The 26,732-nt window shown below is 45.3% G+C and overlaps 1 protein-coding gene across 4 annotated transcripts in view; it reads left to right on the top strand.

Annotated features, from left to right (window-relative positions):
* SLC39A11 (solute carrier family 39 member 11) overlaps positions 1–26,732 on the top strand; it is a 724,893-nt gene that overhangs the window by 197,875 nt on the left and 500,286 nt on the right. For all 4 annotated transcript variants that reach the window (XM_069750717.1, XM_069750716.1, XM_069750719.1 and 1 more), the window contains one exon: positions 23,007–23,156. In XM_069750717.1, the coding sequence (XP_069606818.1) occupies positions 23,007–23,156 (150 nt within the window). The remainder of the gene's footprint in view (positions 1–23,006; positions 23,157–26,732) is intronic.

The following is a 26,732-nucleotide window of genomic DNA, read 5'->3' as shown; positions in this document are numbered from 1 at the left end:
CAGGATCAGTACAGGATCAGTAATGTATGTTCACAGTGACTGCACCAGCAGAATAGTCAGTGCAGCTCTGGGATATAATCCAGGATGTAACTCCGCATCAGTATAGGATCAGTAATGTAATGTTACACAGTTACTGTACCAGCAGAATAGTGAGCACAGCTCTGGAGTATAATACAGGATGTAACTCAGGTTCAGTACAGGATCAGTAATGTATGTACACAGCGACGACACCAGCAGAATAGTGGGTGCAGCTCTGGGGTATAATACAGGATGTAACTCAGGATCAGTACAGGATAAGTAATGTAATGTATATACACAGTGAATGTAGCAGCAGAACAGTGAGTGCAGCTCTGGAGTATAATACAGTAGGTAACTCAGGATCAGTACAGGATAAGTAATGTAATGTATGTACACAGTGACTGCACCAGCAGAATAGTGAGTGCAGCTCTGCTCAGCTGCTGCTCATTGTGTTGATTGTGGGTGCGGTCGCTGCTGAACCTGCTGTGTGCTCCTGGGAACCACCACCTCTCCACCTGGGGACCTGCTCTCTCTCTTACCCAGGGAGGGTGTGGGTTTCCTGGGATGAGTGAGGGAGCCAAGTCCCAGCCTTCTGCTTCCCGGACCAGGCTGGCGGGGGGCAGAAGGAACCAGCAACCAGCCTGCACATCAGAAGATTCGGGGGTGAGACGCTCCACCAGGAGTCGCAGCAATGTGGCTCCTACTCCCCCAAGGTCTGCAGAGACCCAGAGAAGCCGCAAGGCTTCCAGCATGGAGGAGAAGCCTGCTAGCTTGCAAGATAGCGGTCCTTCCGGAGGAAAGCTGAGTGCTCATGGAGGTGAGGCCGACCTCACTGAGGAGGGTTGGGCGCTACAGAGATCCCGGGAGTCTGTGTCCACCTAGGTGCCTCCAGACCCAGGAAGACGCAATTCCAGGCGGAGGTAAAGATCCTGAAGCTTGAAATTATTAACCTGGAGGTAAGAAAAGCATTTATTCGAGAAAAAAGTGGACCATTTAAAGAAAAACTTATAAATGAAGACTGATTCAGAGAAATGGCTGATAACAGAGAGCAAAGGCAGATGGGGCTGCAGCCTGAGAGCCACGTGGATGATGATGATGATGAGGAGGAGGAGAATGACCAGCAGAAAGCCCCACCTGGCAGCCTGCATAGTCACTCAGAGGCCACGTGCAGCGAGGTCCCTGCAGGACATGCGACAATGACATCTCGTTGCAGTTCTGCTGGCTCTGGGGAGGACAGTGACATGGTCCAGGGAGGGGTGCTAATGGCAGAGATCAAGCTCCTGGAGTCCCCAGTGTGCCTTCAGAACTTCCATCTTGGTGATGATTTACCAGAGGAGGCACCTGGGGGCCAGAAGAAAAAGTCAAAGAAGATCAAACCTAAGCTGCAGGAAGCGGTAAGCTATGTATATGCCCCCCTCCCTGTACCCCCTGAGTCGGCAGCAGGGTCAGCTCGCTGTATAAGCCCCGTTGCGCAGCCCATCCCGGTTTCTGCTGTAGATCCGGTGCAAAGGCGCGGGGAGATTACAGAGCACGGTAATGAGGCGCAGAGCTCCGTCTCTGCTTGTAGTAGCGGGGACGTAGCAGCAGGTGCATCAGCCAAGAGGCTGGACAGTGAGGACGGCCCAGCGGCGGTCGAACGGTCAGGCCACGATACTGTGGTCCGCTCCTCAGTGGGATGGGGGAGCGGCCCGGTGTCGGGGGCAGCTTCGATAGCCTCGGTGCCCCTGAATACTGTTGCCGCTGATCACTTAGTTGAGGGGCGGCGGCGGTGTGAGGGGGTTACCGGGGCTGGGAGTTCCGGTCCTTCCACCAAAGTCCTGTTCTGTGTTGGCGCCGCTGGTCAACAAGATCCTGATGCTAAGGATCAGCGGTGCCCCACAGCAGCTAAAGATCAACGGCGCCTGGTAGCAACCATGAAGCAGAAAATATCAACTGATGATGCGGAGGGCACACATATAACCAGGTGTGAGGTCACCTCCAGTTCTGTGGAGGAGACTCAGCCCCTTGTGCCTGATGATGCGGAGGCCAAAGTGTCACCCCCTGTTGTCACTGGTCCAGCAGGAGTGAATATGGTGGGTATGGATACGGAAAACTCTTTGTCTAGTGGTGTGGTTTCTGGTTTGGTGGAGGGTGAGGGGGTTATGGAGGTAGGTAATGGTGTTGGTGTGGATGTGGTCACTGGTCCGGTTGCCCCCCCCGATGGTGGCAGCACCTGTCAGGAGTTATGCCGCTGTCACCTCCGGGGGAAATAGGGCGTCCTCCTCATCTCTGGTCTCTGGGGACGGCATGTTGCAACGGCGTCTCCTGGAGGCTCTAAAGAAGTGGGAGAGATCACTAATGGTAGAGGGTCGAGAGGTTGATCTATCCTTCTGGATAGAGAGGCATGGCCTCGGGCCTTCCGAGAGCAAAGAGTGGGGGATACAGTGTGGTCCCTCCCAACGGCCGGGTAGTGTGCGTAGGAATGTGGTCCGTCTTCGCTGGAGGGGCAGTGATGCATGTCCTCCAAGTTCGAAAGTTGTGAAGCTCCTGCTGACGATGGGCTTCAAGGCGATTGACATCTACGCCTTGATACATCCCTTTTCCACGCCTGAGTTTGATGTCAGCTTTGTTCGGTCGGAGGGGCTTGAACTCTTCTGGTCGAACTATGAGTTGGCAAAAAATGAGCCCGGCTGGCGAGACTTTGCCGTTCAGGCGGTGTCTCGCCAAAATCAAGTCAAGAAAGTGACCGTGATGACATGTAACGAGTCGCTTTTTTGTTATGACATCATGACGTGGCTTGGCCGGTATGGAGAGGTAGTAGAGATGCCAAAGAAAAACCGTGACGAGTTTGGTATCTGGTCAGGCGCCTGGACGTTTATGGTAAAACTTAAGCGTTCAGGTGGTACGGTTGCCCACATACCATCATCTGCCTTCCTGGGTAGGGATCGTATCCTGGTCTTCTACCAGGAGCAACCGAAGCTCTGTCACAAGTGCAGCGACCCCACACACTTCAGCGCAAACTGCACTGTGCAGAAGTGTGCATTGTGTGGGGATATCGGCCATCTTGCTTGCATCTTGTGTGGAGATTAGGTGCCACCTGTGTGGTGTTAGGTCAGCCGTTGTCCTCGCTCCTTCGCTAACGCAGTCGTGACCCCGGTGGGAGAAAGCCGTGAGGATGATTCTGCTGGGGAAGGGCCTAGCAAGGGTGAGGGAGCTGAAGGGCCAAGGAAGAAAAGTAATAAAAAGACGCCTGCCCAGCTAAGGAGTCTAGACAAGCGCAGACAGGATAGGGAGCTGGGCAAGCCTCGGGCTACTGGGGCGGCCCCTTTCCTGGACGCCAGTCTTGCTGCTGAGGCCCCAAGGAATGATGAGTTGGATGAGGAGGTCAGGAGGATCCACAGGGAGGAAAGTGCCACTGCCTCAGAGTCCTCCCATTATGAAAGTATGGATGAGGATAATAGGCAGTGGCTAGAGGACAAGCATAAGCTCGGCACCAAAAAGAAGAGAAAGAAGGGAGATAAAATATCTTTTCTCGCTCTGACCAAGGTACCTAAGGAAGGAAAATCCGACTCCCCTCTGGTTGGTCTTTCTAACCGGTTCCAAGCCCTTGAAAACATCTCTTCCTCTGAGGAGGAAGCTGAGGGTGAGGTTCTGGCTTCGGCGGGGCTCACAGGGGATGCCGAGTCTCCTCCATCTGGGAACGTAAGATCCTTGGAGGGAGGGACTGGCCCAGAGTCCGGAGACGAGGACGAAAATAATAAAAAACACGTGGAAATGGATACCTCCATGTCATTAAAGAGGGGGAAGGATTCCTCCTCTGAGGCAGAGGATAAGGGGAGTGGGAAAAAGAAAGCCATCTAACTCAATCACCAATGATGGCGGAACCCACTCCGTTGACGCTGGCGTCCATTAATGTCGCCAGCATAAAGTCAAATACAGCTAGATTTGCAGCCTTTGATTTTCTCAGCCGGGTTGAAGCTGACATTTTCTTTTTGCAAGAGACCAGGCTGCCAAACATGGCAGATGTGTTTAAAGCTAAGAGAGAGTGGAGACTCGGGCCCTCCTATTGGTCTCTTGCGGCCGAGCCGTATAGCGGAGTGGCGGTCCTTTTTACCGCACCGGTGGAATGCCGACAGGTTATTGAGTTAGAAATGGGGAGGTGCCTGATCTTAGATGTCCTCATGAGGGGACAAGAGCTCCGGCTCATTAACATCTATGGTCCCCAATCTAAGTGGGACCGGAAGTTTCTCTTTATGAGGATCAAGCCCTACCTTTTTACAAGTCGGCAGGTTGTCTTTGGAGGGGACTTCAATGCTGTCACGAGGCCCCGACATAGAGGAGGTTCCAGAGACAAGCTGACTTATGATAGCGTCGCCATTAATAGTATAGCTAGTGAGGCTCGCCTGGTGGATGTCCACATTCGGCACTCCCCAGGCCACGAGGGGTTCACCTATCATAGAGGTAACTGTAGGTCCAGAATAGATAGGTTTTATTTAAAGGAGGAAGCTGTCTCTTCAGCAGTGTCTGTTGTTGACGTGGAGTTCTCCGACCACTGTTTAATTTTGTTTTCTCTGAATGTTACAGAGACCCTCCGGATGGGAAGAGGCTTTTGGAGGCTCAATTCGTCTCTCTTGGAAGAAGCGGAGATAAGACAGTCTTTTGAGGATTTTTTTCAGAGCCAGGTACCCTTACTGGATCTTTGTAGTAGTAAGTCAGAGTGGTGGGAGATGTTCAAGGAAAGGGTGGCGAGATTCTTCCGCCAGCTCTCGAGCCTCAGGAGTTTGAGCAGGTACCGCCTGTATCAGGGTCTGAGGAGGAAACTCGAGCATCTTGTCTCAACTGGAGGTAGCCACGAGGAGATCTCCAGAGTGAAATCTTTGCTTATGAGGTGTCAGTACGATAGACACGCATCTTTGGTTTTTGAGAGGGATTACGGGAAGTACCGCTCGCCCGACCCTTACAGAAACTGCAAGATGTCAGTGAATAGTAAAGTGGTTACAGGACTGGTCGACACAACGGGGTCCCTGAGGCAATCCAGATCAGGGATTCTGGAGGTTGTCAGATCCTTCTACTCGCACCTCTTGGGGAAGAGGGATCTTGATTGGGATGAGATGTCGGCTTTCCTGGCTGAAGCTGTCCCCGAACCAGGGGTAGACCCCTCTCGACGTTTTGACAGAAATGATCAGGGAAGAGGAAGTTCAGTTGGCGATTGAAGGGCTTGCCTCCAAAAAATCGCCGGGTCCAGATGGCTTAACATCTGAATTCTATAAGACCTTTAAGGACGTTTTGGTTCCCCTCTTGACTGAGGTATTCAATGAGTGTCTTTGCTTGGGCACTCTGCCGAAGTCAATGAGGAGGTCTGCTCTGATCATCTTGTCAAAGGGTAAGGACCCGTCTTGCATTGAGAAGTGGCGTCCCATAGCGCTTCTCAGTGCAGACAGGAAGGTTCTGGCAAAGGTGCTGTTTAATCAGCTGGTGAAATTTGCACCCCGACTCCTTTCGGGGGCCCAGCATTGCTGTGTTCCAGGCCGCAGCACATTTAGTGCTGTGCTCTGTGTCCGAGAGGCAGTGGAGCAGGGTAGGGCTGGTCACTGGAAGGGGTACATGCTGTCACTGGACCAGGCAAAAGCGTTTGATCGGGTTAATCATGAGTACCTCTGGTCCGTCCTTCTGAGATATGGCCTGCCGGGGGGGTTTGTTGATTGGCTTAAGACCTTGTACAGTGGGGCAGAGAGTTTCCCGCTTGTGAATGGTTGGATTGGCAGCTCTTTTGAGGTTGGGTCCGGTGTTCGCCAGGGTTGTCCCTTGAGCCCGCTGCTGTACGTGTTTGCGATTGACCCTCTTTTTAGGGCGATGGAGCGTGGACCGTTGGCCGGGATCGGGATGGACCAGGCAGCACCAGAAGCCACTCTGAGGGTGGTGGCGTATGCCGATGATGTCACTGTGTTTGTTTCCTCTCATGAGGAGGCAGGGTGGCTGATGTCAGAGGTAGATCGCTACTCGGAGGCATCCGGGTCCAAGATTAACCGGGATAAGTGTGAGAGTTTCTGGCTGGGAGGAGAAGATCCTGGTTTTGATCTCCCCGACACCCTTCCAGGACCCAAAGTCTCTGCAAAAGTCCTTGGCATCGAATTTGGCCAGAGGGATTACCCCAAACAAAATTGGGACAGCAGGCTAGAGATCGCCACTCAGAAGGTGAACCAATGGAAGGGTTGGTCTTTGACCCTAAGGGAAAGGGTAAACCTGATCAAAACTTACCTGCTCCCTTTACTGATTTATCTGGGCAGTGTATGCACCTTGCCGGAATCTCTCTGGACTCGGGTCTACAGTTTGTTCTTCCAACTGTTATGGGAGAATAGACTGAACCTGGTCAAGAGGGAGGTTACTTACCGTACAAGGAGACTAGGAGGGTTGGGTATGGTCAACCCTGTAGTATTCCTTGTGGATACCTTCATTAAGATCAACATTGCAAACCTCTGGAAAGAGAGGGCTCCTCCGTGGGTATTCTCCTGTAGGGGATGGTTTCAGCCTTTCTTCCAGGAATGGGAGACAGGAGGGCAAGTGAAGGATCTTCGCACACCGCATGGACATCTTCCGGCTTACGCTACCTTGGTTTTGAAGGTAATTTGTCGGTGGGGTCTGGGAATGTGGGAGATCAGGACTCTGCCAAGGAAACTCCTTGACAATAGGGTTCTGTTGACCCATTTCCAGAGGCCTCTGGCGCTCAGGGGCTGCCCAAGTCAGGACTTGGGGTGGGTTTGCATCTTTTGAATTCTATCAGGATCCCCTCGAAGTTTTGGGACCTGGCTTGGTGCTGCTTCCATGGGAAACTGTGTGTGAGGGACAATCTGAAGTGTAGGAGCTCTGAGGACAGGAATTATCCTCTGGAGCATTGTGGTACCTTGCTGGAAAGCATGGACCACTTCCTGCTTCATTGTCCCTTCAACACAGAGGTGTTCAACAGGGTGGGCGCCTTCATTGGCTGGTCTCGGCTGGCCGGTCTCTCCTATGCGGAATGGGCCTATGGAGCATTCGGAGACCTTGGTGGTCGGGACCGCTGCACCTTATTTCTAGTTAGCGCAGTGGTTAGGTATCACACGTGGAACGCACGGTGCTTAGTATCGTCGCAACGAAAAATCCTCCCAGTGGACGATGTGTTTAGGACCATACTCGGTGACCCGGTGAAGGTGCGCTCTCTGGAGTATGGGAGACTGGGCACACGGAGGGCCACTCTCCTCTGGAGGGGCTTTTCTTTTAGTGTGCCCTAGTCTGGTCATCTCCTTTCCTGGTGGTGGGCTGCTGCTGACACTGTAGATTTTTGTTTTGTTTGATCATTATACAGTGATGTAGGGATGCAGGCGCTGAACTTGGGCTTCGTGATTTGTAATTATTGTGTGTGCTGCTGTATATAATGTATATATTGTATATAGGGATATAGAATTGGGTGTGTTAGGTTGGGCGGGGGGAAAAGGGGGGAGGTGGGATTGTCTTGTGGGACTATGGGACACTGGGTTGTTTGGGGGAAAACTAGCACTGCCTGATCTGGCCTATGGACGTTGGACATGGACTGAGGCATGAAACGCAGGACCAGCTCTCAGGTCAGTGCATGAAGAATAGCCTAGTATTGTATATATTTGTCTAATTTGTAGTTATTTTATTTAAAACTTAAAAAAAAAAAAAAAAAAGTTCATGTATATAGTTTTTGTTTGCCATTGTTTATTTTATTTGTTATTATTATTTTGTTTGGTGACCGGACCAGAGTCAAAGTAGTCATCCTGTATAATATGTGTGAGAGGAGAGAATGAGCGACTGGACCAGTGTTCAGTTTACTGATTATTTTCTGGCTAATATTTTTGTTATGTTTTCTGCTATTATTGTTGTTATGTTTTTCATTTTTTTAATAAAAGATCTACAGGATTTAACTCAGGATCAGTACAGGATCTGTAATGTAATGTATGTACACAGTGACTGCACCAGCAGAATAGTGAGAGCAGCTCTGGAGTATAATATAGGATGTAACGCAGGATCAGTACAGGATACGTAATGTAATATATGTACACAGTGACTGCACCAGGAGTGAATAGCTTTTTTTGGTAGCACATGGGTCTTGTTTCTTCCCATCATATCAAATGAAGTTCTGTGCGGTTCTTGCTCACGTATCTTGGCATTTCCACTTACTGTGGGATCAGGACATTGTGTACCTGTATGTAAGAATATACAATGAATGCTGTTTTCATGTCAGATTACTAACAATGTAGAATAGGCAGAGGTTATTTACTTCAGTTCAGAACTGAGCAACCATTGATGGAAAACAGAACTCGTATTGTCTGAAAGCTTTTCAAGACGTCAATGGGAGACACATGAGAGGAGATGAGCAGCCTGACCATGGAGAGTACGAATGAGCAGTTGGCTGACCTTCATTGACTACAAAATCCTATTAATAAGGTAGCAATGGATGCCACTATATGGCTATGTGCACACCTTGCGTCGGGTCCCTGCGGGTTCTCCCGCAGCGGATTTGATAAATCTGCAGGGCAAAACAACTGCGGTTCTCCCTGCAGATTTATCGCGGTTTGTTCCGCGTTTTCCGCTGCGGGTTTCCGCCTATACTATTGATTCTGCATATGCAGCAATATGCAGCATCAATAGTAATGTTAAAAATAATAAAAATTGGTTATACTCACCCTCTGATGTCCGGATCTCCTGGGCGCTGCACCCGGCGTTCCGGTTCCAAAGATGCTGTGGGAGAAGGACCCTTCGTGACGTCACGGTCATGTGACCGCGACGTCACCGCAGGTCCTGGTCGCACAGCAACTCTGACCGGACGGCCGCGTGCAGCGCCCAGGAGCTCCGGACATCAGAGGGTGAGTATAACCAGATTTTTTATTTTTTAACCCCAAATATGGTTCCCAGGGCCTGGAGGAGAGTCTCCTCTCCTCCACCCCGGGTACCACCCGCACATTATCCGCTTACTTCCCGCAACGTGGGCACAGCCCCATGCGGGAAGTAAGCGGTTCAATGTATTCCTATGGGTGCAGAATCGCAGCGATTCTGCACAAAGAAGTGACATGCTGCGGGTTGTAAACCGCTGCGTTCCCGCGCGGTTTTTCCCGCAGCATGTGCACAGCGGTTTGCGGTTTCCATAGGGTTTACATGTTATTGTAAACGCTATGGAAACTGCTGCGGACCCGCAGCATCAAAATCGAGGCGGTTCCGCGGTAAAAACCGCTAAGTGTGAATATAGCCTATGACTCAATCTTTCCTGAAAGTCCAGGATTAGAAAAACATGACTTCCATTTTCCATACATATACCCTTGTCTGCATGTAGTTGTTTAGGCCAACCATGTTTCTCTAGTCCTGGATAACCCTATTAAATCATGCATTAGTGTAAAGTCGTATACTTTTCCCAAGGTGATAAAGGTCCCACTGTTCATGAGAAAGCGGTGGTGGATCTGGAATCCGCAAATGCTTCTGTATCTGCCTAAGGGTAGGTTCACCTGTGGAGTTTTTTTTTGCTGCCAAAAGTTTTACTCTTTGCAGCAAATCGCTATGTTTTATTATTTTGCTGCGTTTTTCTGGCTGTAGATATGTGATTTTTCAGACTGTAGATGTGGGATTTGTCTAATCTACATGTTAATAAAGTTTGTTTTACTCACAAAAAAAATTCTAAAGCTCAGCACAAATTAAATACTGTGGATTTTTGTGGCGTTTTTGCAGTATCTCATTACTTTCAATGCGTAAAAAACCTCAAAATTGACATGTTGCAAATTTTCAAATTTGGGATGTGTATTTGCTCATCAGGTTGCTGTAGTTTCAACTCACTCAGCTTTCAATCACGGGTGTGGACGAGGTTACACAGAGCTCAGTGTTCATAGCACTGCTATATAAAGAGATGAGAAATCAGGGATTTTGTAAAAAATGCACCAACCAGTAAGTGATATATCATTGGAGTTGGAGTGGTCTCTGCCCCTACAGTCATGGTTTGGACAGGGTTAATGCCCTGCCCTCTTAGGGTTAATAGTTGTGGCTTCCTTTTGGATCTGGGAGGGATAGTTATACCCATGCTGGACTAGGATTCTCTGTCAGTTATACTGTTTTGTCTGTGTGCCTGACCCTCTGGTGTTCTTGTGCATACTGTGTTACTTGTTTGCTCTTCGTGCTTGATCTGGTACTGTATATACTTGAGTATAAGCCAAGACCCCTAACTTTGCCACAAAAAACTGGGAAAACTTAATGACTCGAGTATAAATGCAGCACCTACTTGTAAATTTCAAAAATAAAAATAGGTACCAATAAAAGTAAAATTAATTGAGATATCAGTAGGTTAAGTGTTTTTGAATATGCATATTGAATCAGGAGCCCCATATAATGCTCCATACAATTCATGATGGGCCCCATAAGATGCTCCATACAAAATACGCCCCATATAATGCTCCATAAAGTTTATGATGGGCCCCATAAGATGCTCCATATTAAAATATGCCCCATATAATGCTGCACAAAGGTTAATAATGACCCCATAAGATGCTCCATAGACACATTTGCCCCATACAGTGCTGCATAAAGGTTAATAAGGGCCCCATAAGATGCTCCATAGATACATTTGCCCCATACAGTGCTGCATAAAGGTTAATAATGGCCCCTTAAGATGCTCCATAGACACATTTGCCCCATACAGTGCTGCATAAAGGTTAATAAGGGCCCTTTAAGATGCTCCATAGAGACATTTGCCCCATATAATGCTGCACAAATGTTGATTATGGCCCCATAAGATGCTCCAAAGAGATATTAACCCCATATAATGCTGCACAAATGTTGATTATGGCCCCATAAGATGCTCCATAGAGATATTTGCCCCATATAATGCTGCACAAATGCTGATTATGGCCCCATAAGATGCTCCATAGAGATATTTGCCCCATATGCTGTTGCTGCGATTAAAAAAAAAAAATGACATACTCACCTCTCTTCGCTCAGGGCCCTGGCACTTGCAATATTCACCTCTCCTCGTACCACCGCCAGGCTCCGTCTTCAGGCAGAGGGCGTGCACTAACCACGTCATGGCGCCCTCTGACCTGAGCGTCACAGCAGAAGACGCGGAAGACGGAGCCCGGCGGTGGAACGAGGAGAGGTGAATATCGAGCAATGCTGCTCACCCTCCCCGTAATACTCACCTGCTCCCGGCGCGGTGCCTGGCAGCTTCCCTGATGGTCTTCTCTGGCGCCGGCTGCTTCTTCCAGCGTTGAGCGGCCACCGGTTCAGCTCATTACAGTAATGAATACGCGGCTCCACCCCTATGCGAGTGGAGTTGCTTCCATATTCATTACTGTAATGAGCGGTACCATGTGACCGTTCAATGCTGGAAGAAGCTGTCAGCGCCCCGAGACCATCGGAGATGCAGGGACCACGCCGGGAGCAGGTGAGTATGGCACAGCCACTGCTCCCCCTCCCCTCTCCGACCCCCCTTTGACAATGACTTTCAGCCTAAAAAAATGGGCTGAAAATCTTGGCTTCTACTCAAGTATATATGGTATGTTTGATCCACTTGGCTTTCTGACCTTCAGCTTCCACCTGACTATCCTTCTGTCTCACCCTCCAGTACCTCGCATGTCCCCTGGTTATTGACCTTGGCACGTTTGACTACTCTCCGATGCTGTTCGCCTCCTTTGCACCCCGACTCCAGGCTCCACCCCATGCCACTTCCCCTCTGTCACATGGTTCAGGTCCTGCTTGCTACCCGGTGAGTTCTCCGCCGTTCTGCTGTGGGCTCCCTTACTGCAGCGAGTAGCCTCCCGGCAGTAGGGACGAGTTCAACTGCCTCTATGATAAAGTGCTGTGATGCATACAAAATCAGTGTCAGCAAATCTGCAATAAAATCACAGAAGGTAATATTGCAAATGTATCAGCACAATTTTTCCATTCTCTCCAATGATTGAATTAAGAAGAATGGTTCTCATATTGAAGTTCTGCCAATTTTCCATAGCGCATGATATATTTCCCAATCTGTGTGCATCATGTTGAAAAATGAATTGCTCCTCTCAAACTTTCTTACTTTCTCATACCTCGAATATATTTTGGAGAATTGTATAATGACCCCATACCTGCAGTTGAGGGGTCACCAGATACTGAATTGAATAGAGCCACAATTTGGTAACATTGTAAAGGTGACATTGTAGATCACCTCTTTTATAAATAATCCACATTTCTGAGAGTATAAAAATGAAATAAACAAAGTGAATGGAATCCATAATAGTAAAGCGCTGATTAATGTCAGAAGTTTTCCCTTTCACTAGGCTATAGGATACAGCGCATATTGCCGGAGCTGTAAAAGTAGCAGTGTGGGCTAATGGCTGATTTTCTATGCTGTAAATCAAGTTACTCGGCTGTGATGAATATTTTGCCCAGCAAGCGATATAAGTGTATTGTGGAAACCTGCCGCCGCATAAATATCATCTTGTAAAAGCAAAAAAAAAAAAAGGTTCCTTCTGAATGTTCTGCATATTACGGACAACAGCAGCAAGAGTCTGTTTTATGTTCTACAAAATTTTGCTTTCAACCTCCTACTGAAATAATGTAACTTTCACTCATAATAATCACAAATGTCGAAAATGTGGGCTTGAAGTGGAGCCAAATCACACGAATTGTATGTGCAGATGAGAAGCAAGATTTGAAGGGGTTTTTACTTTTTACGGTAAAATGGTCAACAAACTTTGAAGAAATTAACAGTACAAGTGAATATACAGTGAGGAGCAAAAGGGTAACGATGTTTTGAACTTTTGACTTTCAGGCTCCATATCTCACCATCCACTTCAGCTTCGAACATGAGGCTACCATCATTTTATAGACAATCATCTTGGATATCTCATAGATAAATTTGACTTGCAACTATTTAGCATATCATAGTTATGCAGATTCTTGTCATGTACTTTAACTGCTTTGTTATTATATTGCTCCTAAAAATCTACATTTTATTTTTTTTATTTTGTTAGTACAGTGCCAGCAAAAAAATCTTTACACTTGCGCAGCAAAAAAAACTTTACATGTAAAATCCACATCATAATTTCACTTTTTAAAAGTGTACACAATGAGGGAGATAATAAAAAACTGTCTAATATTAAAGCTGGCTTTGTTGCAAATATCAACCAATCAACGCTCAGTTTTCACTTCTCTGGTAAAGTGAAACCTGCACTCTGATTGGTTGTTATGTGCAGCTCAGCAAGTTTTGCTATTAGGCAGTCTTTTATTATCTCCCTCAGTTTTTTATTATCTCCCACAATGGGTCGAAAGAAGCTTAAAATGGAAGAGAAATCCTGTGCCTTGACTCTGCTCAAGAAGGGGGATTCGGTGATTGCTGTAGCTAGAGATCTGGGAGTGTCAAGAGAAGCAATCTATCAACTGAAGCAGTTGGCAGCATCATTGCCTCCTGGGATGGTACCGCAGAGGAAGTCAGGCTCTGGCGCACCTAAGAAGACTTCACCAAGGACTGATAAGCTTCTGAAGCGTGAAGTGATGTCACATCCTTCTATAACTGCCGTTGAACTAAAAAACAAGCACCCTATGCTCCTCCAGAACATCCCAACTAGGACAATTCGTCACCGCCTGCAGAAGGACCTGGGTCTACCAAGTTGCCGTGTCGCAAAGAAGCCCCTGCTCACAGCAGCACTGAAGAAGAAAGGGCTTGCCTTTTGTAAGAAAGATCGTTGGGTACAGCTGGGACCAGCTGCTTGGAAAGCATCACCAAACCGCGCGCCTTACGGCGCGCGAATTTTTGCCTGTAGGGCATTATTGCAAGAAAGCTTGGCTGAGTAGATTACACAAGAAGGAAAACACACAGCAAGTCAGCAGGATCTAGGAGCAACATGGCAGATGTGACAACCTACATGGTCAGCTGCAGCATGTGCTACAGAAGAAGAATCCAATTTCACCTGTCAGAAGTGTAGACTAGTGGCCCTTTTAGAAGAAAAGGTGCGGGGTCTGGAAGAAAGAATAGCAACTTTGAAACTCATCAAAGAGAATGAAGACTTCCTAGACAGAACAGAAGCATCTCTACTGGTCACAGAAGGTGAAAAAAGGTGAAGAAAGCATGGAAAGTCTACTTCTAAAGCAGATAGATGAAGCTGCAACCCATAATGAGGTCCTGGTTATGGGGGACTTTAACTACCCGGATATTAACTGGGAAACAGAAACCTGTGAAACCCATAAAGGCAACAGGTTTCTGCTAATAACCAAGAAAAATTATCTTTCACAATTGGTGCAGAATCCAACCAGAGGAGCAGCACTTTTAGACCTAATACTATCTAATAGACCTGACAGAATAACAAATCTGCAGGTGGTTGGGCATTTAGGAAATAGCGACCACAATATTGTGCAGTTTCACCTGTCTTTCACTAGGGGGACTTGTCAGGGAGTCACAAAAACATTGAACTTTAGGAAGGCAAAGTTTGAACAGCTTAGAGATGCCCTTAATCTGGTAGACTGGGACAATATCCTCAGAAATGAGAATACAGATAATAAATGGGAAATGTTTAAGAACATCCTAAATAGGCAGTGTAAGCGGTTTATACCTTGTGGGAATAAAAGGACTAGAAATAGGAAAAACCCAATGTGGCTAAACAAAGAAGTAAGACAGGCAATTAACAGTAAAAAGAAAGCATTTGCACTACTAAAGCAGGATGGCACCATTGAAGCTCTAAAAAACTATAGGGAGAAAAATACTTTATCTAAAAAACTAATTAAAGCTGCCAAAAAGGAAACAGAGAAGCACATTGCTAAGGAGAGTAAAACTAATCCCAAACTGTTCTTCAACTATATCAATAGTAAAAGAATAAAAACTGAAAATGTAGGCCCCTTAAAAAATAGTGAGGAAAGAATGGTTGTAGATGACGAGGAAAAAGCTAACATATTAAACACCTTCTTCTCCACGGTATTCACGGTGGAAAATGAAATGCTAGGTGAAATCCCAAGAAACAATGAAAACCCTATATTAAGGGTCACCAATCTAACCCAAGAAGAGGTGCGAAACCGGCTAAATAAGATTAAAATAGATAAATCTCCGGGTCCGGATGGCATACACCCACGAGTACTAAGAGAACTAAGTAATGTAATAGATAAACCATTATTTCTTATTTTTAGTGACTCTATAGCGACAGGGTCTGTTCCGCAGGACTGGCGCATAGCAAATGTGGTGCCAATATTCAAAAAGGGCTCTAAAAGTGAACCTGGAAATTATAGGCCAGTAAGTCTAACCTCTATTGTTGGTAAAATATTTGAAGGGTTTCTGAGGGATGTTATTCTGGATTATCTCAATGAGAATAACTGTTTAACTCCATATCAGCATGGGTTTATGAGAAATCGCTCCTGTCAAACCAATCTAATCAGTTTTTATGAAGAGGTAAGCTATAGACTGGACCACGGTGAGTCATTGGACGTGGTATATCTCGATTTTTCCAAAGCGTTTGATACCGTGCCGCACAAGAGGTTGGTACACAAAATGAGAATGCTTGGTCTGGGGGAAAATGTGTGTAAATGGGTTAGTAACTGGCTTAGTGATAGAAAGCAGAGGGTGGTTATAAATGGTATAGTCTCTAACTGGGTCGCTGTGACCAGTGGGGTACCGCAGGGGTCAGTATTGGGACCTGTTCTCTTCAACATATTCATTAATGATCTGGTAGAAGGTTTACACAGTAAAATATCGATATTTGCGGATGATACAAAACTATGTAAAGCAGTTAATACAAGAGAAGATAGTATTCTGCTACAGATGGATCTGGATAAGTTGGAAACTTGGGCTGAAAGGTGGCAGATGAGGTTTAACAATGATAAATGTAAGGTTATACACATGGGAAGAGGGAATCAATATCACCATTACACACTGAACGGGAAACCACTGGGTAAATCTGACAGGGAGAAGGACTTGGGGATCCTAGTTAATGATAAACTTACCTGGAGCAGCCAGTGCCAGGCAGCAGCTGCCAAGGCAAACAGGATCATGGGGTGCATTAAAAGAGGTCTGGATACACATGATGAGAGCATTATACTGCCTCTGTACAAATCCCTAGTTAGACCGCACATGGAGTACTGTGTCCAGTTTTGGGCACCGGTGCTCAGGAAGGATATAATGGAACTAGAGAGAGTACAAAGGAGGGCAACAAAATTAATAAAGGGGATGGGAGAACTACAATACCCAGATAGATTAGCGAAATTAGGATTATTTAGTCTAGAAAAAAGACGACTGAGGGGCGATCTAATAACCATGTATAAGTATATAAGGGGACAATACAAATATCTCGCTGAGGATCTGTTTATACCAAGGAAGGTGACGGGCACAAGGGGGCATTCTTTGCGTCTGGAGGAGAGAAGGTTTTTCCACCAACATAGAAGAGGATTCTTTACTGTTAGGGCAGTGAGAATCTGGAATTGCTTGCCTGAGGAGGTGGTGATGGCGAACTCAGTCGAGGGGTTCAAGAGAGGCCTGGATGTCTTCCTGGAGCAGAACAATATTGTATCATACAATTATTAGGTTCTGTAGAAGGACGTAGATCTGGGTATTTATTATGATGGAATATAGGCTGAACTGGATGGACAAATGTCTTTTTTCGGCCTTACTAACTATGTTACTATGTTACTATGTATCAGAGAACCTCCAAAAGCAGATGAGTGGAAGCATGTGACCAAAAGAAGCAAGAAGACGATGGAGAAATCACCAACCACACAACTGAAGAACCGATATCAAATCTTTGTAGAGGATGAAGATGGCACACCTAAGGATGAAGCAACACCAGCAAGCAAAAAAGAAAAGGGGCACACAGCAACAAGTGACAGCAAAAAGTACAGCCAAGAAGCAACGAGGAGTGGTGGTGGTGGGAGACTCACTACTGAGAGGCACAGAAGCAGCCATCTGCAGACCGGACATAACCGCAAGAGAAGTATGCTGCCTTCCAGGTGCGATGATCAAGGATGTAACCGATAGGATACCAAAGCTCTTCAGCTCCAAGGACGTCCACCCATTTCTTCTGATACACGTTGGCACCAATGACACGGCAAGGAAGGACCTACCGACAATCTGCAAGGACTTTGAAGAGTTGGGGAAGAAAGTAAAGGAACTGGATGCACAGGTTGTTTTTTCTTCTATCCTTCCAGTAGACGGGCATGGCACCAGGAGATGGAACAGGATCCTTGATGCGAACAACTGGCTAAGACGATGGTGCAGACAACAAGGATTCGGATTCCTGGACCACGGTGTGAATTACTTGTACGATGGACTCCTCGCCAGAAACGGACTACACCTCAACAAACCTGGGAAACACACATTCGCCAGAAGTCTCGCTACACTCATCAGGAGGGCGTTATACTAGAAGAAGAGGGGACGGGAAGAAAAACATTAGACTCGAACAAAGAAGAACCAGGAAAACATACTGAGAAGGGAGGTAAGAACATTTCTAAAACAATCCACAGCGAGGAGATTGGAACAAAACAAAATCCTCTAAACTGCATGCTCGCAAACGCCAGAAGCCTGACAAACAAGATGGAACAACTAGAAGCAGAAATATCTACAGGTAACTTTGACATAGTGGGAATAACCGAGACATGGTTAGATGAAAGCTATGACTGGGCAGTTAACTTACAGGGTTACAGTCTGTTTAGAAAGGATCGTAAAAATCGGAGAGGAGGAGGGGTTTGTCTCTATGTAAAGTCTTGTCTAAAGTCCACTTTAAGGGAGGATATTAGCGAAGGGAATGAGGATGTCGAGTCCATATGGGTCGAAATTCATGGAGGGAAAAATGGTAACAAAATTCTCATTGGGGTCTGTTACAAACCCCCAAATATAACAGAAATCATGGAAAGTCTACTTCTAAAGCAGATAGATGAAGCTGCAACCCATAATGAGGTCCTGGTTATGGGGGACTTTAACTACCCGGATATTAACTGGGAAACAGAAACCTGTGAAACCCATAAAGGCAACAGGTTTCTGCTAATAACCAAGAAAAATTATCTTTCACAATTGGTGCAGAATCCAACCAGAGGAGCAGCACTTTTAGACCTAATACTATCTAATAGACCTGACAGAATAACAAATCTGCAGGTGGTCGGGCATCTAGGAAATAGCGACCACAATATTGTACAGTTTCACCTGTCTTTCACTAGGGGGACTTGTCAGGGAGTCACAAAAACACTGAACTTTAGGAAGGCAAAGTTTGACCAGCTTAGAGATGCCCTTAATCTGGTAGACTGGGACAATATCCTCAGAAATAAGAATACAGATAATAAATGGAAAATGTTTAAGAACATCCTAAATAGGCACTGTAAGCGGTTTATACCTTGTGGGAATAAAAGGACTAGAAATAGGAAAAACCCAATGTGGCTAAACAAAGAAGTAAGACAGGCAATTAACAGTAAAAAGAAGGCATTTGCACTACTAAAGCAGGATGGCACCATTGAAGCTCTAAAGAACTATAGGGAGAAAAATACTTTATCTAAAAAACTAATTAAAGCTGCCAAAAAGGAAACAGAGAAGCACATTGCTAAGGAGAGTAAAACTTAATCCCAAACTGTTCTTCAACTATATCAATAGTAAAAGAATAAAAACTGAAAATTTAGGCCCCTTAAAAAATAGTGAGGAAAGAATGGTTGTAGATGACGAGGAAAAAGCTAACATATTAAACACCTTCTTCTCCACGGTATTCACGGTGGAAAATGAAATGCTAGGTGAAATCCCAAGAAACAATGAAAGCCCTATATTAAGGGTCACAAATCTAACCCAAGAAGAGGTGCGAAACCGGCTAAATAAGATTAAAATAGATAAATCTCCGGGTCCGGATGGCATACACCCACGAGTACTAAGAGAACTAAGTAATGTAATACATAAACCATTATTTCTTATTTTTAGGGACTCTATTGCGACGGGGTCTGTTCCGCAGGACTGGCGCATAGCAAATGTGGTGCCAATATTCAAAAAGGGCTCTAAAAGTGAACCTGGAAATTATAGGCCAGTAAGTCTAACCTCTATTGTTGGTAAAATATTTGAAGGGTTTCTGAAGGATGTTATTCTGGATTATCTCAATGAGAATAACTGTTTAACTCCATATCAGCATGGGTTTATGAGAAATCGCTCCTGTCAAACCAATCTAATCAGTTTTTATGAAGAGGTAAGCTATAGGCTGGACCACGGTGAGTCATTGGACGTGGTATATCTCGATTTTTCCAAAGCGTTTGATACCGTGCCGCACAAGAGGTTGGTACACAAAATGAGAATGCTTGGTCTTGGGGAAAATGTGTGTAAATGGGTTAGTAACTGGCTTAGTGATAGAAAGCAGAGGGTGGTTATAAATGGTATAGTCTCTAACTGGGTCGCTGTGACCAGTGGGGTACCGCAGGGGTCGGTATTGGGACCTGTTCTCTTCAACATATTCATTAATGATCTGGTAGAAGGTTTACACAGTAAAATATCGATATTTGCAGATGATACAAGAGAAGATAGTATTCTGCTACAGATGGATCTGGATAAGTTGGAAACTTGGGCTAAAAGGTGGCAGATGAGGTTTAACAATGATAAATGTAAGGTTATACACATGGGAAGAAGGAATCAATATCACCATTACACACTGAACGGGAAACCACTGGGTAAATCTGACAGGGAGAAGGACTTGGGGATCCTAGTTAATGATAAACTTACCTGGAGCAGCCAGTGCCAGGCAGCAGCTGCCAGGGCAAAGAGGATCATGGGGTGCATTAAAAGAGGTCTGGATACACATGATGAGAGCATTATACAGCCTCTGTACAAATCCCTAGTTAGACCGAACATGGAGTACTGTGTCCAGTTTTGGGCACCGGTGCTCAGGAAGGATATAATGGAACTAGAGAGAGTACAAAGGAGGGCAACAAAATTAATAAAGGGGATGGGAGAACTACAATACCCAGATAGATTAGCGAAATTAGGATTATTTAGTCTAGAAAAAAGACGACTGAGGGGCGATCTAATAACCATGTACAAGTATATAAGGGGACAATACAAATATCTCGCTGAGGATCTGTTTATACCAAGGAAGGTGACGGGCACAAGAGGGCATTCTTTGCGTCTGGAGGAGAGAAGGTTTTTCCACCAACATAGAAGAGGATTCTTTACTGTTAGGGCGGTAAGAATCTGGAATTCCTTGCCTGAGGAGGTGGTGATGGCGAACTCAGTCGAGGGGTTCAAGAGAGGCCTGGATGTCTTCCTGGAGCAGAACAATATTGTATCATACAATTATTAGGTTCTGTAGAAGGACGTAGATCTGGGGATTTATTATGATGGAATATAGGCTGAACTGGATGGACAAATGTCTTTTTTCGGCCTTACTAACTATGTTACTATGTTACTATGTTAAATATCAAGATTGGACATCTGAAGAGTGGAAGAAAGTGATGTTTAGTGATGAGACCACTTTCAGGCTGCTCAGGGGAGGCTCAAAGGTTGTGCGTCGTCCGAGTACTGTGTCACGGTATGACCCAAAATATACGGTTAAGACTGTTGAACACCCTGACAGTGTGATGATGTGGGGTGCTGAATCCATGCCTAAACGACTGCAGATGGTGATAAAATGTAAGGGTGACATGACAAAATACTAATTGTAATAAAATATCCACAATAAAACACTTGAATCCACTTGAATATTAAGATTTTGTGGTTTCACTGAACTTGTAAAGATTTTTTTTGCCGGCACTGTATTGTATAAATCTAAAAGTGATTCCTAATACAAATCATTGGTGCAATACTAAAAGGAAGACAGGTAATCAATTAGTATAATGTATACTGTTCATCCATAGATCCTGCATTGTACCAAAATATAGGTGCTGTGTTAATATACAGACAGTGCCAAAGACATAACCATATCGACCACTTTTACCCATGATTACCCCTGTGCGACACCTGACCCGCAGCCCCAACGCGTGTTTCGTGTGGGCTTCCTCAGGGGGCTCCATGTTTATAGTGTTATATTCCATGTATTTGGAGTGTGTAGTTGTTATATTCTCTAAATGGGATATAGTCAGCAGTGGGGACCGCAGAAATCTGTGCTAGGACCGATTATTTTTAATCTCTTTATTAATGACCTTGTGGATGGGATTGAGAGTAAAGTGTCCGCCTTTGTTAACGACACCAAACTATGTACGATTTTAAAATCTGACCTTGACATTACAATATTACAAAACTATCTGGATAAGATGACTGAATGGGCAAACAATTGGCAAATGAGATTTAATGTAGATAAATGTAAAGTAATGGGCCTAGGACGGAGTAATCCTATTGCTTCATATACATTAAATGGGAGAATACTCGGGACCACAGAACAGGAGAAGGACTTGGGTATTCTGGTTACAAGTAAAGGTACCGTCACATTTGGCGATGCTGCAGCGATATAGACAACGATGCCGATCGCTGCAGCGTCGCTGTTTAGGTCGTTGTGTGGTCGCTGGAGAGCTGTCACACAGACAGCTCTCCAGCGACCAACGATGCCGAAGTCCCCGGGTAACCAGGGTAAACATCGGGTTACTAAGCGCAGGGCCGCACAGTGCAGGGAAGCGGACGCCGGGGGACAGACACCGGAATGTAAGTATGTACTGTTTGGTTTTTTTTAACTTTTACAATGGTAACCAGGGTAAACATCGGGTTACTAAGCGCAGCCCTGCGCTTAGTAACCCGATGTTTACCCTGGTTACAAGTGAAGACATTGCTGGATCGGCGTCACACACGCCGCTTCAGCGATGTCAGCGGGTGATCCAGCGACGTAATAAAGCTGGCCTTCTAGCTCCGACCAGCGATGTCACAGCAGGATCCTGATCGCTGCTGCGTGTCAAACACAACGATATCACTATCCAGGACACTGCAACGTCACGGATCGCTATCGTTATCGTTCTAAAGTTGTTCAGTGTGAAGGTACCTTTAGCTGAGCAGCAGTACTCAATGTTAAGCAGCAGCCGCAAAAGCAAACAAGATTTTAGGATGTAAGGGAGATAAAATCCCATGATCCCAACGTATTGTTACCGCTTTATAAATCACTGGTGAGGCCACATCTAGAATATGGGATCCAGTTTTGGGCTCCACATTTTAAAAAGGATTTTCAGAAGTTAGATTCAGTTCAAAGGTGGACAACTAGAAGGGATGGAACGCCTCTCATATGAGGAGAGGTTGGAAAAGTTAGGCTTGTTTAGCTTAGTAAAAGACGCCTCAGAGAGGTTCTCATTTACATGTATAAATATATGTGTGGTCAGTACAAAGGACCAGGGGGCACTCATTACAGATGGAAGAAAGGAGATTCCGGCAGCTAAATAGAAAAGGGTTCTTTACAGTTAGAGCAGTCAGACTGTGGAATGCCGACCACAAGAGGTAGTAATGGCCGACACTATGACAGATTTAAGAAAAGGGCCGGACGATTCCCTCTATACACATGACATTGCGGGTTATAGCTAGATGAGTGATGAAATGTACAATTGGTGGAGAAAGGTTAAGCTTGATAAACCGTGGTCTTGTTTCAACCTGTGTAACGTTATGTTGTCTGTTCTGATAATATTATTCCTAGAAAAATACTACATGCTGCATTTTTTCATCTGGCTAAGTCAGAACAACTGATGCTCCTGATGTTGGGAACAATCCCCCCAAAACTCTGATAATGCCAATTCTGTCATCAGCTAGAAAGGGGTGGTGGTTAGAGAAGAGCAAAGCGATTCTTAGTACCCTTTGAATGTTATAACATCTGTGAGCATCCTGAGCCATGAGGTCATGCCACCAGGTGCCCGGTCCACACGGTCTGTGTGCAGTAATGAAGAGAAGTCATTAAATATCCTTCCAATAAATTTCCATAATGACTGTATTAATTATTCCACAGAGATTAGGTAAGACATAAAAACAAAAATGTGACCCGTTTCTGGTCACTTATGCTCCTTCTTTCTAGCATGGTTTATATAAATGGCAGCAGCTATTCTTTGACCAGAATTGCCTTCTCTTTAGTCTTATCCCTGTATTTTCTGTCTCACAGGTTATGCTGGCTGCTTCCTACTGGTCCCTCCTGGCCCCTGCAATAGAGATGTCCAGCCAGTATGGGCGCTTTGCTTTCCTTCCAGCTGCTGTTGGCTTTTCTTTCGGTGCCGGCTTTGTATATTTTGCCGATAAGCTTCTGCCGGCTCTGGTGAGTACCACGTATCACTGGCAGGGTTTTTTTCCCACATGTTACCTTCCTCTTAACCTTTTGTATGATACAGAGTACACAATGCTGTAAATAGTAGAAGCCAGCCTTTTGCTTAGGGGTCGTCACTATTCTTGTAATCCAAAATACCGTCACCCCAATGGATCCTTTTAACATCAATGAGGTCAATCAGTGAAAATTTGGATGTGACCATGACCCTTGCGTGTATGTTTATTTGCTGAGAAGGGAGAATATGATCCCATAACTTGAGTTTTTCATGGAATGTAATAATAATGCAGCGCTTCAGTGTAGGACGTGATTACCTTCGCAATCCGTCAGCTATATACCTATTGATGCTTATTACTATTGCTATTATTAACGGTGACAACATCAAATTTTGCTACGGATAAAGAATGCTTTGTTTAACGAGATGACAGGTTATTTTTACCATCTTTTCCCTTCCCGCTGTGTATTATTAAAGCATCTTCTAAATTGTTTCCTTGCCTGGCACCAAGCTGCAGCACTCAAGATAACTCGCTGGCAACCATTTTATCAAGCCATGCAGAAATGAATAACTACAGGTCTTAAGACAGCACAATGCCAGGCAGGTGCACGAGTGAGGGCATGGCCACTGGTACAATTATTATGTGCTATTAATGGGGTGATGGAGCAATTAATCACACTCGGGTCACACAAAAGGTCAAACTCCAGGCTGCCTCATAGACCATTATCTTGTCGTTACCAGGCAGTGAGGGCTGGTAATTATGGACTGCGACCCTCATGCATGCTGTTGACACTTGATGAGGGCAGAATGGGCACGTGAAACGGTTAAGGGGTTGCAACAAGGTATGTTGCTCTGTAACCAGGGTAGAGAGGTAGCGGGGTCTTTATCCAAGAATGGCCTGCGCTAATGCTGAATGACAAGTTCTAAGACCCCGGAGCATCTATTAACACTTCACATTGCTGCGAGCTCTGTGTCCACAGATGTGCTCAGCAGTGTCTTCCTGTGTATATCCAGTGTCTGCTACATAAACCTGTGATGCTGCTGGATGAATCCAGATTACCCTATTCTCCTTGTATTTTGAAATATCAACCATTAACCTCCCCCCTCTCTCCTTCTTACTGTCCTGTACGTGTCTGAAAGACAACTGTTAGCAGCAGGATCATCTCCCATCGCTCCTCTGTCTTTTTCCTTACTGTCCCAGGGTCTGGCTGTAAGACAATTGGTTGCAGCAGGAACCTTCCACAGTTCTCTTCTGTCCTATGTCTGCCTTTAAGATGTCTAGTTGCAGCAGGATCCTCTCTCTTCCTCCTTACAGTCCTTTGCCTGGCTGTAAGATAACTGGTTGCAGCAGGTTCCTCCCCTCTCTCCTCCTCCTTACTGACTGTGTCTGGCTGTAGGACAACTGGCTGCAGCAGGATCTTCCCCCTTTTTCCTACTCCTTACTGTTCTATGACTAGCTGTATGAGAACTGGTTGCAGCGGAATCTTCTCCCCTCTCTCCTTCTCCTTACTGTCCTGTACCTGACTGCATGACAACTGGTTGCAGCAGGATCCTCTCCATTTTCTTCTCCTTACTGTCTTATGCCTGGCTGTAAGACAACTAGTTGCAGTAGGATCCTGCCCCTCTCTTTTCCTCTTTACTGTTGTTTGCATGGCTGTATGACAACTGGTTGCAGCAGGATCCTCCCATGTCTCTCCTTACTTTCCTATATTTGGCTGTAAGATGTGTCATTGCTGCAGGATCCTCTCTGCTCCTCCTTACTGTTGTATTCCTTACTGTAAGATTACTAGTTGCAGCAGGATCCTCCCCCTCTTGCCTCCTCCTTACTTTCTTACGACTTACTGTTGTATGCCTGAAAACAATGCAATACCACACGGACCAAAATACAGAAAAATTATACAAAAGCGTGGGAATATTAAAATATGGCTTTATTATTAGAAATACCAATGATTACATAATCAAAAAAATTATTTTAAAAACATAAACAATTTCGCGCAATAACAGGATTATAAAGCTGTATATATATTCCAGCAGTATCACCTCCACAATACCAGGATTTCACTAATATAAGCTGTACAAAAAACGATTTAATAGGTGCAAGAGCAAAAAAGACCAATTAGTGCAAAATTATATAAGTGTATGAAATATATGTATTAATGTGCAAATATACCCATATGGCAACATAAAGTGACCTAGTGCATAAAAGCAAATAACTGATTTTAATATCTCACGCACAAAGTGCACAAAAAATACATAATTATTGCACAAATGTATCCATATCTCACAAAAATGTGACCAAGTGCTAAAAAAAAAAAAGCAGCGGGTAGCTGACTTTGATATATAACACAAAAATATAAGGTGCACCATTGAAAAAACCTGCCACGGGATTAAGGGTAATGTGCCAGCACCTGCCAAAATTATATAATAATAAAGTGCACAAGTGCAAAAAACTACCACAGGGTTAAAGGTAATGGCGCCTGCCAAAAATGTATATCCAAACGTGCGGTAGTATAGCAACAAATAAAGTTTTTCATATACCTGGGGGGGCTGAATCCTGTGCCTGCGCGCACCCGACGCTCGTTTTGGAAAGTATCTTATCCTTCGTCAGGGGGTGTTTATTTCTGTTAATGTTGATGATTATGGCTTACAGCCAATGAAAACCCAAAAGTCATTATCTCAGTAAATTAGAATAATTGACAAAACACACCTGCAAAGGCTTCCTAAGCCTTTAGAAAGGTCCCTTAGTCTGTTTCAGCAGCTCCACAATCATGGGGAAGACTGCTGACTTGACAGATGTCCAGAAGGCAGTCATTGACACACTCCACAAGGAGGGTAAGCCACAACAGGTTATTGCTAAAGAAGCTGGCTGTTCAGAGTGCTGTATCCAAGCATATTAGTGGAAAGTTGAGTGGAAGGAAAAAGTGTGGTAGAAAAAGATGCACAAGCAACTGGGATAACCACAGTCTTGAAAGAATCGTTAAGAAAAGGCCATTCAAAAATTTGGGGAAGATTCACAAGGAGTGGACTGCTGCTGGAGTCATTGCTCCAAGAGCCACCACACACAGATGTATCCAGGACATGGGCTACAAGTGTCGCATTCCTTGTGTCTAGCCACTCATGACCAATAGACAACGCCAGAAGTGTCTTACCTGGTCCAAGGAGAAAAAGGACTGGACTGTTGCACAGTGGTCCAAGGTGCTGTTTTCAAATGAAAGTTAATTTTGCATTTAATTTGGAAATCAAGGTCCCAGAGTCTGGAGGAAGAGTGGAGAGGCCACAATCCAAGCTGCTTGAGGTCTAGTGTGAGGTTTTCACAATCAGTGATGGGTTGGGTAGCCATTTCATCTGCTGGTGTAGGTCCACTGTGTTTTATCAAGACCAAAGTCAGTGCAGCCAACTACCAGGAAATTTTAGAGCACTTCATGCTTCCCTCTGCCGACAAGCTTTTTGGAGATGGAAATTTCATTCTCCAGCAAGACTTGGCACCTGTCCACACTGCATCCACGTCGCATTGATGCAAAAGGAGCCCCGACCAAGTTGAGTGCATTTACTGAACATGCATTTCAGTAGGCCAA

This window comes from Ranitomeya imitator, chromosome 2, assembly GCF_032444005.1.
Source record: "Ranitomeya imitator isolate aRanImi1 chromosome 2, aRanImi1.pri, whole genome shotgun sequence".
Lineage (NCBI taxonomy): Eukaryota > Metazoa > Chordata > Amphibia > Anura > Dendrobatidae > Ranitomeya > Ranitomeya imitator.
This window is presented reverse-complemented; position numbering and strand designations above follow the sequence as displayed.